The following is a 17,827-nucleotide window of genomic DNA, read 5'->3' as shown; positions in this document are numbered from 1 at the left end:
GTTGAAATTAACTTTAAATACCAAGAAATCATAAAATGTAGGGTAAACACAATATCTGCACTGTTAATAGTTATTTTCTTTTTTTTTAAATACATTTTTAATTGAGTTTTAGAGATTGCATTTGTAACAAAATATGAATGTTCCTGCCATACCTTAGAGAGATATGTAATTGCAACAATATAACATTTTTAATAAAGTGGTTATATTGTCAATATAGATTTAACATTTACAATTTTATTCAATTGTTTTAAAAAAATATATATATACTTATATAAATATATATAAATATAAATATATATATAAAATATATATATACATACTTCTTAGTATTTCCAAAATGTCCCCTGATCTTGATATCATCATGATGGCAGCCTCCATTTTAAAAAGTCTGGATTTAGACTGATTTGTCTTTTCTGGTAACACCACAGAGCCTATGGTAACTTGCAATATAAAGTCTGTGGTGTTATTTCAAAATGACATGGACATAAATGCTGTGTCACCGGTGTTTGATTGAAATTATTTAAAAATCAAACTGTTCTTAAGCTTTCATTTTAATGGATATAGCACATTTTAAATGAATAACAATAGATTTTATAAAAAAACAAAAAAAACAAATAAGCATCTTGTAAATGCTTCCTCTCATTTGCCAGCCCTATTGAAGAATGACCCAAAGAATCAGAGATTAAGAGTTAAATTAAAATATTAAGTAAAAAAATACATTAGAATTAGCATTAGATGAGAGTTCTAGATTTAAAGAGTAAGAGATGTGTTTTCAGTTGTCTCTTGAACATGATTAAGGACTCCGCTGCTTGGATTGAGTTGGGCAGGTCATTCCACCAGGAGGGAACAGTTAATGTATTAAATTAGGTTTTGCAGTATTTCAAACCAATATTTCTTTAACCCACTTTGGAAAATCAACCCATGGCAACAGTTTAAAATTAGCCCAATTCTGTGGAAAAACCCTGCATCCAAGAAGCGCTGCCGGAGTCCGATGACAAGACCATGCTGGAGAAGGCCTTTTTGCTGCTCAACAGATCCTGAGCTCATTGACAAATGTCTGATTTTGTAAGATGTGCTCCCTTTACACCGAGTGCATGTGATCGCGAAAGTGAAAGTGAACAGCACGAACACTCATTGAAAAGACATTTACTGAAAGCAGGTCTCTGATGTGCCAACATTATATACCCAACAAAATTAGACTGTTTAAGGAGTGGACACGAAAATCACAGGAGCAAAACACACTGTGGGAACAGGCGGCAATTGTCAGAAATTCAGTGGGAAAACAGAAAGAAAACAGCTGAATCCCAGACATTTTGGGAAATCCCAGTCAGAAGCATTTTTATTACCGTATTTTCCGGACTATAAGTCCGGTTTGGCTGGTCCTGCGACTTATTTATCAAAATTAATTTGACATGAACCAAGAGAAATGAGCTAAGACAAATGAACCAATAGAAAACATTATCGTCTACAGCCGCGAGAGGGCGCTCTATGCTGCTCAGTGTAGACTACAGGAGCAGTGAGCAGCATAGAGCGCCCTGCCCCATGTAGACGGTAAAGTTTTCTCTTGGTTCTAAATAAATTCAACTTATTGTCCAGTGCGGCTTATGTTTTTTTCCTCATTATGACGTATTTTTGGACTGATGCGACTTATACTCAGGTGCAACTTATAGTGTGAAAAATATGGTAGGTCCAAAAATAGGACATGTCTGGGGAAAAGATTACATATGGTCACCCTAATTAACAGAGTTGTGACAAATTAAACATATTGGGAGGTGAAGATATTATTTTTTGTTTGTTTGTTTGTTTTCGGAACTGGTGATTTGCCATCACGCATTTTTTCTTTAGAAAACAAACTTCCAAGGCATGTGATATTGTTGGATGGATATATATCGATTTAAAGGGATACTCCACCCCAAAATGAACATTTTGTCATTAATCACTTACCCCCATGTCATTCCAAACCAGTAAAAAAGCTTTGTTTGTCTTTGGAACGCAATTTAAGATATTCAGCTGTTGCTTTTTTCAAATCAAAGCATAAATGCACAGAGAAACAGCATTTGTGTTCCGAATACGAACAAAGCTTTTACGGCTTTGGAATGACATGGGAGTAAGTGATAAATGACAAAATTTTTATTTTGGGGTGGAGTATCCCTTTAAGTTATTTAGTGGTACTTATCTGCTCTTTTTGACAGCTGGACACCCTGTCCTAACTTCAGTGAAACAGTTTTGACCTGTCAATCCCGTGCAAGGGAACAAACCACACCCTCACCGTGTGCCACAGACAAGGAACGCCCCTAACATTTAGTTGGGTGCCAAGCCACACCCTCGGGGAGGGACAGGCTTTATCGTCACTCAGGTAATATATAGTCCATGCGCCTTACATGCAGTAGAATTTGGATAAGAGGAGCGAAAGACCTTGGAGGGTCTCACCCAAGAACCAAACTACAAATGGGCCCTGTCGCCTAGCGTTTACCCGACCAAGCCTTGCTTTTGGTGCACTACCAACATCAGCACTCACCAAAACTAAAAGGTAAGGGAATTAAGAAATAGTTCTTTATCATTATGTTATTATTTTTTTGTTTTTTTGGACAGGCAGTTTAGAAAGTAAAAACATTGTTTACTTTTTATTTACAACTAAACAATTAATATCAGTAATTTTGAAGTGATGCAAATGGATCAACTATTAAAAAAAGTAGTTTGAAGTCACCTAGTTGCAACTGATAAAGCCTTAATCTTGACATGTCATTCTTTAAGGCAGTAATCTTTGTATTTTTGCACTTACACTTCTATAACAGATAATTTTTTTCTTTCAGTACATGTCAGCTATTCAAAGCACTAGTGTTACTTAAACGTCTTGTCTGTTATATGTAGCACAGAAGGGTATTATCCAGGTCACGTGGTAAATCCCTCTTCCCTTCTGGAACCTGACATTGACGTCTGCAGGTTGTTGATGTCAAACTAAAGCTACTCTAATACACTATATTACTGTGCTATCACTTAATCACTGTGTAATTATTATTTATTATTGCTGTACATTGGTATCTTACATTTATGAGTTTTTCACTTGCAGATATAAGGAGATGTACTTATTTCTTGTGCATTACTTTTTTAGTATAATCTATAGCCTGGAAATATAGTGAAGTCCGTATATTTTTGTTTTTCTGTGTTTTAAATTCTCAAAGCAAGTGCAAGCAGAAAACCTTGGATAGCCATGTGTCATGAAATATGAGCTATTTTGCATGCTTGTTGCAATGGGGTCGCGGCTGTTCTAAGCAAGTGGGTCGCTGAATATGGAAATATGAACAGCTGTTGAGTATCATCACATCACACTCTACATAATGAGTATAATAGGAAGGGATGGATGTGCAGTTTCAGTGGAACATTCTTGAATCAAATGTCAAAAGGGTTCATATCTGAATGCACTGATTAATATTCACATCCTACCAACACCGTTAACCTAAAAAGTTGCATGTGATCCAGACATGGTTAAAACCTCACAGCACAGATTGTTCGTGCATCTGCACCTACCTGAGATGTTTTCCAAGCTGCCCTAGTATTTAAAAGGACTTGTTGTTGTGATCTCATGCAGCTGTCATCCTCAGACAGATTAAGTCCTCATTATTGCTGAATTTTCTTTGTAACAGGTCTACCATCTTTCCATCTTTGACACGGTTGACACGTCTAGGACGGGGAAAATGGCAGCAATTCCATCCGGCGGTTCCCTTGTCGCCACCCATGATTACTACCGAAGTCAGTAAATGTTTTATAATTACCAAGTGAATTTAGTATTCTTTTTGGATTTAGGATCCATAAAATTGAACATTAAGGATCATTTTAATATATGCACATATTTATATGTTGTAGGGCGCATAGGATCTACATCCAGCAACAGTTCCTGTGGCAGTTCGGAGTACAGTGGGGAGGTCATTCCACACCCACCAGGTATATCAACTGAAGAGTTCAACATCTTAGTACCATAAAATTCATGCAAAAAGATATAGTGATAAGATATAGTCAGCTTTCATTATGACAGAATAGTAAAGTTCATTGTCCAATTACATGGCAGGTCTAGCACGTCAGGACTCTGGCCACTGGTGGTCCAGTTTCTTTTTTGGGAAGCAGAATCAAATGGGGACACTCATTGGATCTGAATCACAGCAGAAGTGAGTTTAACCGTTTTGTATTTGTTTTGACTCGGCTCTTGAGTTCTGGTTTTCATGCAAGGTGTTCTTGATATTGATTGGCAGAGCTGGCACCTACACGGTGACAAACGGTCAGGTGACCTGCGTTGCTCGAGAGATTGTGATGAAGAGACAAATAAGTGAGAGCAGTGAGTCTGGGAAGGAGCCTGGATCCCCTGTCCCATCGTAACCACCCTGACCCAATTCCACACCCTTCACCCCTCATCCAGGAGTCACCGTGGGCAGAAGCAGGCGATGGAGGCTCCATTTTTATTTTTAGTAAAAACCGGCTGCTTTTTATGTCATGCTACCAGACGTAATGACCAAATAAACATTATTAAACAAAATGGCAAAAATATGCTTTCCATATAAATTATTTTAGTGTAAAGTCACTGTATCACTGGGTGCACTTTGAAATCACTGTATGTTATATTTGCTATACATAAATGAATAACTGCAGCCTAAAGTATGGTGTGATCGTTTCTATTCCTCCTGCATGCTGTCATGTTATTTGAAATGATCATATTCAGTTCCATTAGCATGGATTATATTATGGCAAATCACTATTAGGCTATCAATGTACTTTCTCATACAGGGATTAGCACTAAACAGTCTCTGTTCAGTGACTCTGCTGTTTTACAGAGAATGAGCTGCTAAACAACAGCCTGTGTGCAAGACGTTTGGAATTAAGCAGGCTTTGGTGCGATTAAAACATGTGCTAAGACAGGACACACTAATACGGTTTATATAACCTGCTGTCACTGGACGCATCTATTCTACATGTGGCAGCAAGAAACTGAAGCTGTTGTTTTTCCATCTGGCTGAATTCATTTTTAGAAACCAACTAACTGCAGCATGTTCATCTACAAAACTTCAAGATGTTGGTGGCAAATGAAAGAAAGTAAAGGGGATTTTTACACTTCTAATGCTAATTCCCCATCTTTGTTGTTAATCATAGAAATGTGGCATAGATTTAAAAGCAGATAATTGGCCAAAATAAAACAGTTTTAGAAACCGTGACCTATTGAAACAATTATCTTAAACCATTTTGAAGGTCAGTTTGTGCTTCCTAAAGTAGATACATTTTTGTACCTCTGTATTAGGCCTACTTCTGAAGACTGAATTTAAAGGGGGGGGGGGTACAATGGTGTTTCGTGTATTCGGAGTTGTTCACAGTGTTAAAGAGATGGATTCTCATGCTAAACATGGCCAAAGTTTTAAAAAATCATTTAGAAGAATGACTGAGAATTTCTGTGACAAAAAAAAAATATTACTTCCGGGTTGGTACAAGTTTCAGCTGTTTTTTTTTTCAGATCGGGGATCTAATGACGTAGACGAGAACGGAAGTCCTTATATGAGCAATTTTTCCCAGAAAAGCGCGCCTGCGCACACACATTGACCAGAGCAGAGCGAGACCGTGCACATCAACGCGCTTCAAAATCGTCGACAGCGCTGCATAGGATTTGTACGAGAATGCCTCCAAATAAGTGAATTTTTGGATGTGAGGGAAAGTTTACCGTGTTCAGCTTCCCCAAGAACCCAGCGTTACATGAACAGTGGATGCAGTTTGTTTTTCCGGGGCAGTAACGGAGTGTATCAAGTGCCTTTGTGTGTTCTGTTCATTTGAGTGACAAATGTTTTATAAACAAGGCCCAGGTTGACACTGGATTTGCACATCGTTTGCTATTAAAACATGGAGCCGTCCTTGTGATAAAAGACCCCATTCATGTAAGTACAATCGCATCAGATTTCTGTATTTTGTTGAAAATCAGCACATAAGTGAAGATATGTTAATGGAAACAACACGAAACATCAGTATTATAGCTCCGCCCACGGCACGCCTCCAGGAGCTCGGCTTTTTCTGGAAAGAATCGGAAAGCTGTATTTTTCTTTTATAAATATGATAAAACTAAAGAATTTTGGGATATATGAAGGATGCAGTACTACTCTATAGGTACTCAAGAAACTGTGTATGTTATGTACTCTTTAATATAATGTTACATTGACCAGGCCTCAACGTCACAACATATGGTTATTCAGAAATCCACATATGACAATCGGTTGGAAGCAGTTTCTAATTCAAATATGACACATTAAAAATATATTTCTCATATAATCATTTTACATATAATTTCACTTTAGAAGACATTGATTTACCCACTGGGGATATATGGGATATACTTGCATTATGGACTGACAGAGCCTGAATTTTTCTAAGGTTTTTCATCTAATCAAAGAAATGTACATATCTGGTAGGACATGAGGTTGTGTAAACAAGGGGAGCTTTTTTTGAGTACCCTTTAAACTCCACCACTTTTTCAACGTTTGTTGAAGACATTAATTAATTTTTGAAAAGTTAAAATAGAGTATTTAAAAATATTTTGAACACTGAACTAGGAAATTTCCCGGTTTTAGAAATCTGGTCAACTGTATTTTTTGGTAAGTAACTTTATTAAATTTTACTCAACTTGTCTTCGTATGTTGCGGAAGCACATATATTAAAAAACTACATTAAAAGGTAAGATTTTCACAGAAAACATATCGCTTAAGGTATCGTGTGCGTGGTTGCCACCCCACACATGCTGCCTTTCTCTTAATGATCTTATTTGCATGCATGTTTTACAGTCTATGGTTCCCATTATTGCCTTTCGTCTATAAGAATTACTTTGTTTCTAAAAAAAGAGACGCGCTAAAAACAGCACACGGTCTCAGTATGCCGTTACAGCGGCGTGGCAAGGTTACTCTGCACAAAGGTGAACACATGCACACACACAGCACGTCCTGATTTTGCCGAGTTAGATGTGTTCCTAGGTCAACATATTCCAGGGTCAACGAAGATGTTGTCCCAGGAACATGTCTCACTTGGTAAAATCAGGTTCTGCCACACACACGACAAGTTTGTGTGTACAGACTCGTTCCTGGAAGCGTATCGAGCTGTTCTGTTTGTTTCGGTATTCAGTGTTTGGAAACAGTAAGACGGGCATGATTAGCATTTACATACATCCTGTTTATTATTTCAACTTTTTTTTTTACAGTTCTGTTTATTTGTTAAATATCCTACGTATTTATACTGATAACATGCTATGACTTTTGTCCTTTATATTATTTTATCTGCTGACATGACTGCTTACTGCCCTTGTTGTTACCTTCATGAATGAACGCACAGCTCACATGTGGATAAATATCACCAGGCAAATATTTCGAGAGGCTGTGTTTTAAAGAGCCTCTGAATGATTGGTCATACTACTAGTCAGACTGACCCAGTCCCGAGAACCTCTAAACATAAAACCATATGGCTACACTGTAAATCTTTGTTTTCTCTTTGCTATATGTGATTAAAGTCTAGCGAAACATCATTGTGTATCTTGCTCAAGAGAATAAAGGTGAATTTCAGTTCACTTTGCTGATCTTTTATATCAATTGGTATTTGTGTATGGGCATGTTTTTACAACTTTTTTTGTATCGAGAAACATGCTTAATAACAGTAATTTGTAATACAGATTTATGAATCAAAGTAAAATAAATGGCACAACACACACCACTTGTTTGAAGAAAGAGGGGTCTTGGGCTTAATGTAAGTTCATCAGGGAGTGACTGCTTTGTGAAACAGGGCTGAAGGGTATTTTAACACACACTTAAAGCTGAGATAAAAACTGAAAAGCAGATGAATTATTTAAAAGAAACCAGACAGCATGAAACTATACAAGGCCTATAGGTTATAACCCTCTTAAACTCCTTTTTTCAATTTTGTAGCTCCGCTGCTGAAGTCTGAATGATTGGGTGTCTGATTGCAGAGCACAAGAGGTGTTCAAAATTCTCCAGAGATGTCAGTCATCACGCAGATGTCACCTGCCTGAACATCCAGTCAGTTTTCCGATTAGTCTGGCCAGGCAAGTCCAGAGTGTTCTCGATTCTATTTCTGCCTGCCATGCACTCACAACATGAACACTTTGTGGCAACACTTGTGTTACTGAGTTTGAATGTCTCCGCTGTAGCAACAATCAGCAGGGTACGTTGCATATATACGTGTGTTTTTCTATGTACAGTATAAATAGTCCAATGTCACACAATCAATCACTTTTTTTCATGAAATGCACATTTTCTGGTGTAATGACTAGTATATTTCTGTGATTTTAAATCATTTGGAGGATCAGTTAGCATCTACTTGTAAACCGACTGCACTGTGCCAACTGAAAACTGCAGTGGAAAGTTTTTAGAGATTGTGCAATGACCTGCGTCCACAGGAACTGGCCAAACTCGTTCTGTTCCGGATGTTGTGTACACTCACGTTTAAGAGCTCGTTTACAGTAGAGAGATTTAAATGGATCATATTATGAGAAATCCTTCATTTCATTAAACTATAAAAACATTGTGACTTTCAAAGCTCACTAAGTTCCTTCCGGGTCCTACTGAAAAACAGATCATTTATTGAAATTTCTGATGCAAAAAAAAAACAACAACAATAATAATAATTTATATTATATACATAACCATTCATTTAAAATTCAGAGTGCAGATCTGCTGAAGGCAAGTTATTTTGTAGTATGAAGGTAAAACCTGTTAATAATGAACATAAAACTGGTTGTATTTATAAGTCCATGTGATCAATTCGGAAACTTATCTCATCTAAAAATGGTAGTAAAAATAATAATCTTCAGTATCATCCGAGTATATTTGAGTAATGTTTGATTAAACGTGAATAATTCACAAATGAAATTAGAAAATAAGCACACAAAAAAGTGAAAGTGCGTGAATACTGTAAAAAGGGGTGAAAATGAGGGGAAAGGTATTTAGATGTACAAACAACTACTGTTGGGACATTCACACTCATTTGTCTTCGCATTGCCCTGTTAACTGATGCCTTCTGCTGGATCGGATGTGTTAGTGCAGCTCTCAGAGGTCCTCTCCATACTGGAGTTCTCCAGGAGCCTTCTCAGTTCATTGAAATCTGGCCTTTCGTGAGCCGAGTCTTTCCAACACATCAGCATTACGTCATAGATGTGCGACGGGCACTTAGTGGGCGAAGGCATTCTGTACCCCGAGGTGATCACCTTGTACACATCTTGGTTTGAGAAAGCTGCAAAAATATACACAAAAAGATGTACTTTAACCTTTCTCAACCCTGCATGAGAAAAAAAAAGAGACATAAATGATGTATGTACTGTACCTGGATACGGGACTCCACCATATGTGAACATTTCATATAGGAGGACCCCAAATGACCAAACATCAGATTTGTTGGAGAACCTTCCATGGCTGATGGCTTCAGGAGCACACCACTTATATGGAATTGTTTTATCTTCAGATGAGTAAAATGGGTCCTGTGAAACAAATACCCCACATATTTTATTTTAAGCTAATTTTAAGAGTGGATATTTTACACACGATTTTGATTAGCCACAAGGTAATCCTCACCTTGACGATGCGGGCTAGGCCAAAGTCGGCCACTTTACAGATGTAGTTGGGTCCCACTAGAACATTCCGGGCTGCCAGGTCTCTGTGGATGCTGTTCTGCTCCTCAAGGTACGCCATCCCATCAGCCACCTGACTTGCCATTTCTATCAGTTCCTGCGGTTCCAGGTTCTGCCCCTCCTCACCTGTGAAGGGAAAACTGAAGGAATCATGTCTGTCTGCTTTAAGACTTTAGAAAAACAAAACTCATTCTGAGGAGAACTATTATATGTGTATATGTGAGTCCCAGTAATTTGTTTATGAAGAAATGCTATTCTAAGCTTTTTATTTTTTTTGGACTACTTAGTCTTTTATGTAAATTTATTAAGGATATCATTATTATTGTTATCATTATTAAACATGAACGAACATCACAGGAGAAAAATTTTGAAATATACAGTAAAATGTACAAAAAAATCTCTCATGCAGTTGCTCAGTTAATCAGTTTTTATAATTACCGAAATATATCTATAAAACAGCTTGAAAAGATGTCTAAAGCAACATTTAACTTAGGAAAATCATTTATATACTTAGCTCATTATAAATACATTGTAGATTTTGTAGAACATATCGCCAACATTTTAAATATACATTAAATATGTGCACTAATATATTTTAAAAGCATTACATTTTTTACCTTATACTGATTTCCCAATAAAAAAAATGTTAATGTATGTTTGAATAAATCTCATAGTTCTGAAAAAATTGTTTGGCATCTTTAGAGGCCCTTATCTCAGAAACAAGTTTTTTGTGACATGAAATTTAAATTATTATATCTCAAAAACTGTTTGGAGTAAAAACAATGGTATCATTGATTGGTATCAAAGACTTAAAACAAGAATGATTTCAATTATATGAGAATAGGGAGGTCCACCTAACAGCTATAACAATAACAACTACAAAACAACTTGGAAGCACTTTCAAAAAAAATTATCAGCTGATGAATATTATACAAAAGCATTAACAGCCAGTCAGAAATCTATTCAAGTTAACAGAGCAGGTCACAGAACAGCAGTGCGCACACACAATAAACGTCATAGTTATTGTTTTTAGTGTGACTGGGCCTTTAGATTTTACTTTCGCATTCAGTGCATAAAACTCAAAAAGTATTTGTGGGCGAAACAGGTCAAAATGATGCACGAGGTCACATATAATTACCCTTATTGACATATTACAGTAAACGTTTAAAGCTGATGTAAAAAAAAACATTCATATTTACTGGGCTGATGTTAGATAATAAAGAGGTTGTGACCTCGGAGGAAACTGAGCAGGTTGCCTTTTTCCATAAGCTCAGTGATGATGTAGAAGGGGGTGGAGCTTGTGCAGACGGCAAAGAGTGTGATGAGATGTCGGTGTCTCAGCTTTTTCAGTATTTGAGTCTCCCACAGGAACTCCCTGTGATCGAGAGACTCTAAAGGGAGAGTAGGAAACAGATAGAGCACCTCAGATAAGCACCAGTACAACAGTGTGCTGGGGCAATAGAGTGTGTATCAATACATCTGTCAAAATACAAAAATGTACTCGTTCAGGGGAATTGTTCACTAATAGGCTTCAGATGTATTCTTCAAGAGTTTTCAGTGTGCTACATGCTCTATTGGATATAGGTTATGAGGGGAGTAGACTATGATCACATTCCTCCAGCTCTCACAGTCACAGAACAAGAAACACAACATTTCTCACATTCACACAGTATCAGGAACAGAAAACAAGTAGGCAAAGAAGATTAAGCCCATTCTATTTGAAATATCCATCAGACTTCATTTAGCCTTCTTTCCTATTTACATACATCAACCCTACCGTTGTTTTTGAGGATCTTGATGGCCACATTGACCATGCCTTTCCATTTTCCACGATAAACATCAGCAAAGTATCCTTTACCAAGCTCCTCTTCCAGAGTGAATTCCTCCTTAGGTAACTCCCAGTCATCTACTGTTTGGTGGGAAAGATCCTGAGGTTTTGGTTCTGGCTGTAAGTATAAGAAGAAAGAGATAAACTCTGTAATGGAAGTGTGCAGTAATACAGAGAAATGCATTTAGTTAAATATAAATATTGTACATTTAGTTGTGGTAATAATTCAGTTTGCTGATATACAGGAATTTCTCTCTCTCTATATATAATATATAGGCAGAATATGTAGGGGTTGGACTAAATAATTTGACCATGCAGGCTTTAAAACAGCATCCAACCTTTTTAGATAGCTTTATACAACTATTGAATAGTCTTCAGGTGTATGAATCTATAATCAATGCCAGTTGATAAATAAGACAATCTCCGTTGTTTCTGTAGTCTACACAAATTAGATTAACCCCATAATAATGGGTGTTCACATTATTTTGTCCAACCCTTGTATGTGTGAAATATTGGGCCTGCGAGTAAATTCAACATGACTAGTTATTTAAAGGGGTCATATGATGCTTTTTTAAAGATCATTATTTTGTGTATTTGGTGTAACAAAATATGTTTACATGCTTTAATGTTAAAAAACACTGTACATTATTGTAGGTCCCCTATGCTCCACCTCTCTTAAAGGTGTAGTTTTCTAAAAAGTCCCTCCATCTGTCAAGCACAGTCTCTGATTGACCAACTGACCCAGTGCATTGTGATTGGCCGAACACCGCCCCTTTCCATAACCGCAAGCTTCATCTTTCAAAATAAATCTAAAGACGATTAATAATGTACTTAGTTTAACCATCAGTTCAAGCCTGTAAGGGATACAAAGTCGCGTGACGGACACAGTGATGAAACTGTGTTTGCAGTACACAAGCCATGGACCGTTAAGGCAGCTGACTCCACTGTGTGACAGTCTCTCTCTCTCTCTCTCTCTCTCACACACACACACACACACACACACACAGACAGACACGCGCGCCCGCACACAGACAGGATGCGCAAAACTCTGCATTTGAACAGTCAATAGCAAATACTTAAACTAATAACAAAAAATACTTCCAGTAGCTGATTCAGAAGCACCAGATTGTCGTAGCAAAGTCAGAATTGCGCGCGTGTCTGTCTGTGTGTGTGTGTGTGTGTGTGTGTGTGTGTGTGTGTGTGTGTTCACTGCTCTGTGTGTGTGCATTTCGGATGGGTTAAATGCAGAGCACAAATTCTGAGTATGGGTCACCATACTTGGCTGAATGTCACTTTCACTTTCACTTTCACTCCTCTCCTAGGTTCACGAAACGGTCGTCCATAAAATGCGCTGCTGTTCTGTTGTAATCTTAGAAATTCCAAAATACCTGACATGGCTGCTTCAACACTAACTGTGGTTACTGAAACCACGACTTCTTTCATTGTGTGATCATTTGGTTGGCATTATGCAAATATTTCCACATAGTGACATAGACATGTGGGGGCGTGTTTAAACAAGCCGTTTTAATGGGGCATGGCAGAGTCTGAACTTTGATAAAGAATATCTCTTTGGATTTGAGACTTTAGTCTTTGCAACTTTACAGATTTTCTTCATGCACCAAGAGCTTGTAACACTCCAAAGAAAAAGGAAAAATTTAAATCGCATCATATGACCCCTTTAATCTTAAATTAACTGACAAAAGCTCTTCTATTTCAAAAGACAATATACATCAGATTAGAATGCTAATTGGCTAATATCCTGTCTTTCTTCTGACTGTCTTTTAGTTCACTCAAAACCAATTTTACACACCCTAATATCAAATCAAATCTTGAAACAGAAGCTTTCAAGCTTCAAAATGGATACAAAAGCATCATAGTGTGTGAAGGAATCATTGAATCAGATGATTCATTGATTAGAATGAAAAGAGGGATTTGTTCATGAATTGTATAGAACTGCTCTTATGAACTTGCAAAAGACAGGATGGCCATGAATGTATGTGATAAACTACGTATTTGATGACTTTGGAAATATTGTAAAAATGAAATATTGTACAGAAATCATGTGGCTCACTTTTATTATACTTTTTAGTTATTTTGAAGTTTGACAGTGAAAGCGTGATAATAAGGAAAATAATCAAAGTTATTCATCAAGTTATTAATATTGAATGAAGTTATTAGTTACTATATATTAATAAATAGTAAGATATCAAAATGTATCTAGATATAGATATATTAGAGACTAGAGGAGTTGAACTCTATAACAGTAAGCTCTTTTGCCATGTCTGCCATGTCACACAGGTCGAGTTTTACGTCCATGTGTGGAGATTTTCAAAATTTATCTGTTTCAACCAATCAGAATCCTCCGGGCCTGTGCCTTGATGTAATTAGTAACCTATGATAGAGTTTAATTGCTGGTGATTTGAACATGTACACAGAGCCGCCTACGAACTCCATCGAGAGTGTTGAAGCTGACTTCTGCTGATGAAACTACAAACTATTTTCTTCAGTAAACTATACTTCAATTGATTGCATCTCTGACTCCTGGTCATCATTTCATCAACCGGTCCTTTGGGTTTAACTGTAAATTCCCCTACAACAGCATCAATCCTACTATAACTTTTGTACAAGAGTGGCCAGCATATTCTTCAAAAATTCACCTTTTGTGTTTAACAGAAGAAAGCAAATTGTTTGAAAAAGAAAATGATGTAAACAATGTCAAATTCTACTTGAATGATTTTTCTTTCACTCACCCGTGCACATGGCCGTGTGAGACAGATACCACAGTTCATGATGTTCCTCTTATAGTGCTCCACCAGATTCTCCAAGCTCTGAAACATCAGACTCTGATCCAAATAGAAACTTGAATTCTGATTCTGATGGACCACAATGTGTTTCACTTCCCTGTCACTAATTAACACTGATGGAATGACACACAAAGAGAAAGGATACAGATAGTAGAGGAGCACTGTTAACAGATGTTCTGATGAACTGCATCTAGCATGAATTAACCCAGTGTTTCCCAACCCTGTTCCTTGAGGCACACAAACACTTTACATTTTTGAACTTTTTCCAATAAAACACACTTTAATCAGTGTAATCTACAGGAACAGATTGGAAAGAAGAACATGTTTGGACAATAAGCACAGCAGGTCTAATTATAACCTGATTGACCACATTTCCAATGTAACAAAAAGCGAATGCCTCAAAGATTAATTTACTACATCATAACAATGATGTTGGCATAGGCGGAAATCGCGGGGGGGTCGGGGGGGTCCGGACCCCCGCATCTGAGGGTTGTCCCCCCCTAAAATATAATTGAAATATGTGTATTGTAAATAATATAATGATATATAGTTAAACTAATTGTGTAAGTAGTAAAACAATACAAATGCAAACTGAGCAACAACAAAAGAAGTTTTAAACATCTCGAGTTCCCCCTGCTTTGCCTCGCAGTGCTTTGGTCCACTGCCTGCTCCCCTTTTACCTCACCACCACCGACACACACACACACACAAAGTCCGGTGCGAGAAAACAATTGTTGTGGAACTCCATAAGTCAAGTTTACTTTATTCACATTAAACATCGGATGACGTGATTATTTTCTCTTTAATATAGATGATGCTGAGTCATTAATAAGTCGTGTCCAAAAAATATTATTGTGTACCAATTTACTTTTGTCACCGATGTAGTCTGCGCTGTTAGCGATCATAACAGGCGTTTTATACAGGCGTTTACCTAGCTTGTTTAATAACGTCTTACACACTCATGGTGTACGCATATACAAGTCTTGTACGTTAGATTAGATTAGTGCGGGTGCGCATTTAGATTTTCCCGCGTTCACTATGATTTAGTTGGTTTCAGTGGCGGCTCGTCGGGTGAGGCAGGGGAGGCACAGTTCCCCCAAATTTTAAGGTGAAAATGAGGAAGATTTAATGTTAATAAAATTCATTATTCATTTCAGTTCATGTCTCAGAATGTATATATTTTTGTTTGTAATTTCACAGTTGTAATACCATCACACGAAAGCTCCGCTTTTCTATCGCGAATGTGCCCATTCTGCTGATGTAATTAAAACTGCTAAGTGAAAGAGAAAGGGAGGGGGAAGCCAGGGGAACCAATCAGCATCGAGTGTTCACTTTCAGCGCTGAGGAGTGCTGAGAAAAGGAACATCATAGAGGAGCCTAGCCTCCCTTCTGGAATATCAACCAACCATCATAGAGACATAAATTACGTGCTATTAGTTTGAACCTGTTTTTATACAGTCTATGGTTTGAACGTCTCCCGGAGCGGCTAGGCTGATAATTTACCAAGTATTTATAATGAGCAACGATATTGAATATATTTTCTTTATGGTTTCTGACTAAAAGCTGCCAAAAAGCCATTTTAAAGTGGTTAAGCAAATAATAATAATAATAATAATAATAACAATTGGCAGGGATCCAGACCAATACAATTAGTTTGCCTCCTCTATTTTAAAATTCACGAGCCGCCACTGGTCAGTTTATTTCATTTAATATAGTTAATCTAATATAACATCATACTAAGAGTGCAGTTGTTCTCCAGATATTAGCATAACAAATGTGATTTAGATTTTTATAAAAATTTAATAAACAAGAAGTTAATATTAAGTGCATTTTAGGCACCATATTGACTGTTTTAGCTCTATTTCACCAACGAAAGATGTTGAAAACTAAGCTACAGCAGTAACAGCACTAATTGTGTCTTTGAGAAACACACTGAGGAGGTGTTTCCTAACTGAGTGAATCCACTTTTTGAACAAATCAGTCATTGATGTAATAAATTATTATTATTTTTGTTTGTTTTTTCCCCTGTCTTTCATGTCTATACGGATCTCACTATACAGTTGTGTGAGGGTGTATCTCTAAGAGTGTGTATGCCTTCATTTTGCTAGGCATGGAAAATGTTTTTATATATGCATGTTTTAATTATAACTGTGAAGCAAAAACATTGCTATTAAATGTGCTATATAAATAAATAAAAGTTGAAGTTAAGTTCAAATTCCATTGTATTTTGGTGGCTTGATTGTGTAAACAACTTCAAAAACATTGGGGAAAAAAAATAGTTTTGAAGAATGTTTTTGTCAATTTATTCAGCTTTTTCATTGAACCAGAAAGAAACTTTGAGAAGAAGGATAATGGAACGGTCTCCATGCAATAGTAAGGCTTTCCTCTCTGTACCCATATTCTTAAGTACAATTTAGCCTGTTTTATTGGTGTCCCCTTCAAAACTTGCTCGTGAGAAATGTTATGTTTATTGTCCCCCCCAACATTTAGATGAGATTTTCGTCCCTGGATGTTGGGTATGCTGTGTTACTTTTATAGGCTAATAGCATGGGCAGAACTGGATGTAAAATCAAATTCAATAGACACAACAATTACATACCTGATAATACACACCCTATGTGATCTTTTTCACTGTGTCGCAGCAAAAAAGCACCAACTCTATTCCCTGGAGCCAGGAGTAAATTCTGGGTCTCAAAGCGGTTCAGTGTCCCAAAATACCAACTAAAGAAGAACACAGTTGGTTCAGATGTTGCACACAGGTCTCAAACCACATTGGGACAGGACAGGACAGGACAGGACAGGACAGGAGTTGGGGCAGGAAAAATATGACTCTTGAAAAAAATTGCATTCCGTAGGCTACTCTGAACTGACATTGCTTTTAGTCATAAAGGTGTTAATTGTGTTATTAGGTAAGTACTGAAAAAAAATGTTTATTTCAATTTTTACATATAATTATTTATCAGATGTTATTTTTAAAGCCAACCTAGAGTGTCTGTGGATTGTTTTTACTGACAAGAGTAGATGGTCTAAGAATAAAAGAATACAAAAAAAAAAGTAGCCTACTTACGGTTGCTCTTTCACCGTCTTCCTTCTCGCTAGGTAGTTTTGAGGAACGACGCCCTTGTCTGTCACCGTTCCGTTTCTGTCCAGTTTAACGGCAGTACACCAGTCACCCTGACGCTCGCAGATTCGGAACTGCTCTCCTTTCTGGAAGGACAGTTCCTCGTCCGCGCGAGCCTGGAAGGGCCACAGCGCCGTGTAGATTTCACCGGCGGACTCAGAAGAGGGCGGATTCGAAGCAAGTTTGGTGGTATTCGCTGGTTTTTCAACTTCGGTCTTAGATGAACCAAACAGTCTCTCACAAAGCGCCCCCAAACTGAGGCACGAGCGGCTCCCGTCCTTGGACATTTCATTTGAATTTGAATCGATGCCTGTAACAGGTTCCGGACTGACGGTACGTGGAAGCTAAGTCTTCTACCGGCAAATGACTAAACACGAGTGAAAGAGCTGGGAGGAGCACACACAGGTGTGCCTCAACCGCCG

At 37.4% G+C, this 17,827-nt stretch overlaps 2 protein-coding genes across 2 annotated transcripts; one reads left to right on the top strand and one right to left on the bottom strand.

Moving 5' to 3' along the window:
* The first annotated feature begins 2,373 nt into the window (after positions 1 to 2,373).
* ppdpfa (pancreatic progenitor cell differentiation and proliferation factor a) lies at positions 2,374 to 4,647 on the top strand. The gene is made up of 5 exons (XM_059503724.1): positions 2,374 to 2,530; positions 3,645 to 3,750; positions 3,865 to 3,942; positions 4,067 to 4,163; positions 4,248 to 4,647. Exons 2-5 carry the CDS (start codon positions 3,696 to 3,698, stop codon positions 4,369 to 4,371), a joined length of 354 nt encoding a protein of 117 aa, XP_059359707.1. The 5' UTR covers positions 2,374 to 2,530; positions 3,645 to 3,695; the 3' UTR covers positions 4,372 to 4,647.
* Positions 4,648 to 8,635: 3,988 nt separating this feature from the next.
* On the bottom strand, positions 8,636 to 17,827 carry ptk6a (PTK6 protein tyrosine kinase 6a). Its single transcript, XM_059503723.1, has 8 exons — positions 17,352 to 17,827; positions 16,884 to 17,005; positions 14,231 to 14,397; positions 11,430 to 11,598; positions 10,885 to 11,043; positions 9,597 to 9,778; positions 9,349 to 9,502; positions 8,636 to 9,258 (listed from the first exon to the last, which is right to left on the bottom strand). Exons 1-8 carry the CDS (start codon positions 17,690 to 17,692, stop codon positions 9,032 to 9,034), a joined length of 1,521 nt encoding a protein of 506 aa, XP_059359706.1. The 5' UTR covers positions 17,693 to 17,827; the 3' UTR covers positions 8,636 to 9,031.

The sequence above is a fragment of the Carassius carassius genome, chromosome 21, assembly GCF_963082965.1.
Source record: "Carassius carassius chromosome 21, fCarCar2.1, whole genome shotgun sequence".
NCBI classification, from domain to species: Eukaryota; Metazoa; Chordata; class Actinopteri; order Cypriniformes; family Cyprinidae; genus Carassius; species Carassius carassius.
Note: the sequence above shows the minus strand (reverse complement) of the source record. Positions and strands in the feature narration are given on the sequence as shown.

Bases quoted from the DNA above. Each gene is read 5' to 3' on its own strand.
- ppdpfa (XM_059503724.1), top strand. From the start codon at position 3,696: ATGGCAGCAATTCCATCCGGCGGTTCCCTTGTCGCCACCCATGATTAC. The intron at 3,751-3,864 runs GTCAGTAAATGT...TATATGTTGTAG, and splicing joins CACCCATGATTACTACCGAA to GGCGCATAGGATCTACATCC. The intron at 3,943-4,066 runs GTATATCAACTG...ATTACATGGCAG, and splicing joins GGTCATTCCACACCCACCAG to GTCTAGCACGTCAGGACTCT.
- ptk6a (XM_059503723.1), bottom strand. From the start codon at position 17,692: ATGTCCAAGGACGGGAGCCGCTCGTGCCTCAGTTTGGGGGCGCTTTGT. The intron at 11,599-14,230 runs GTGAGTGAAAGA...TTATACTTACAG, and splicing joins TCACACGGCCATGTGCACGG to CCAGAACCAAAACCTCAGGA. The intron at 11,044-11,429 runs GTAGGGTTGATG...CTCTCCCTTTAG, and splicing joins CAAGATCCTCAAAAACAACG to AGTCTCTCGATCACAGGGAG.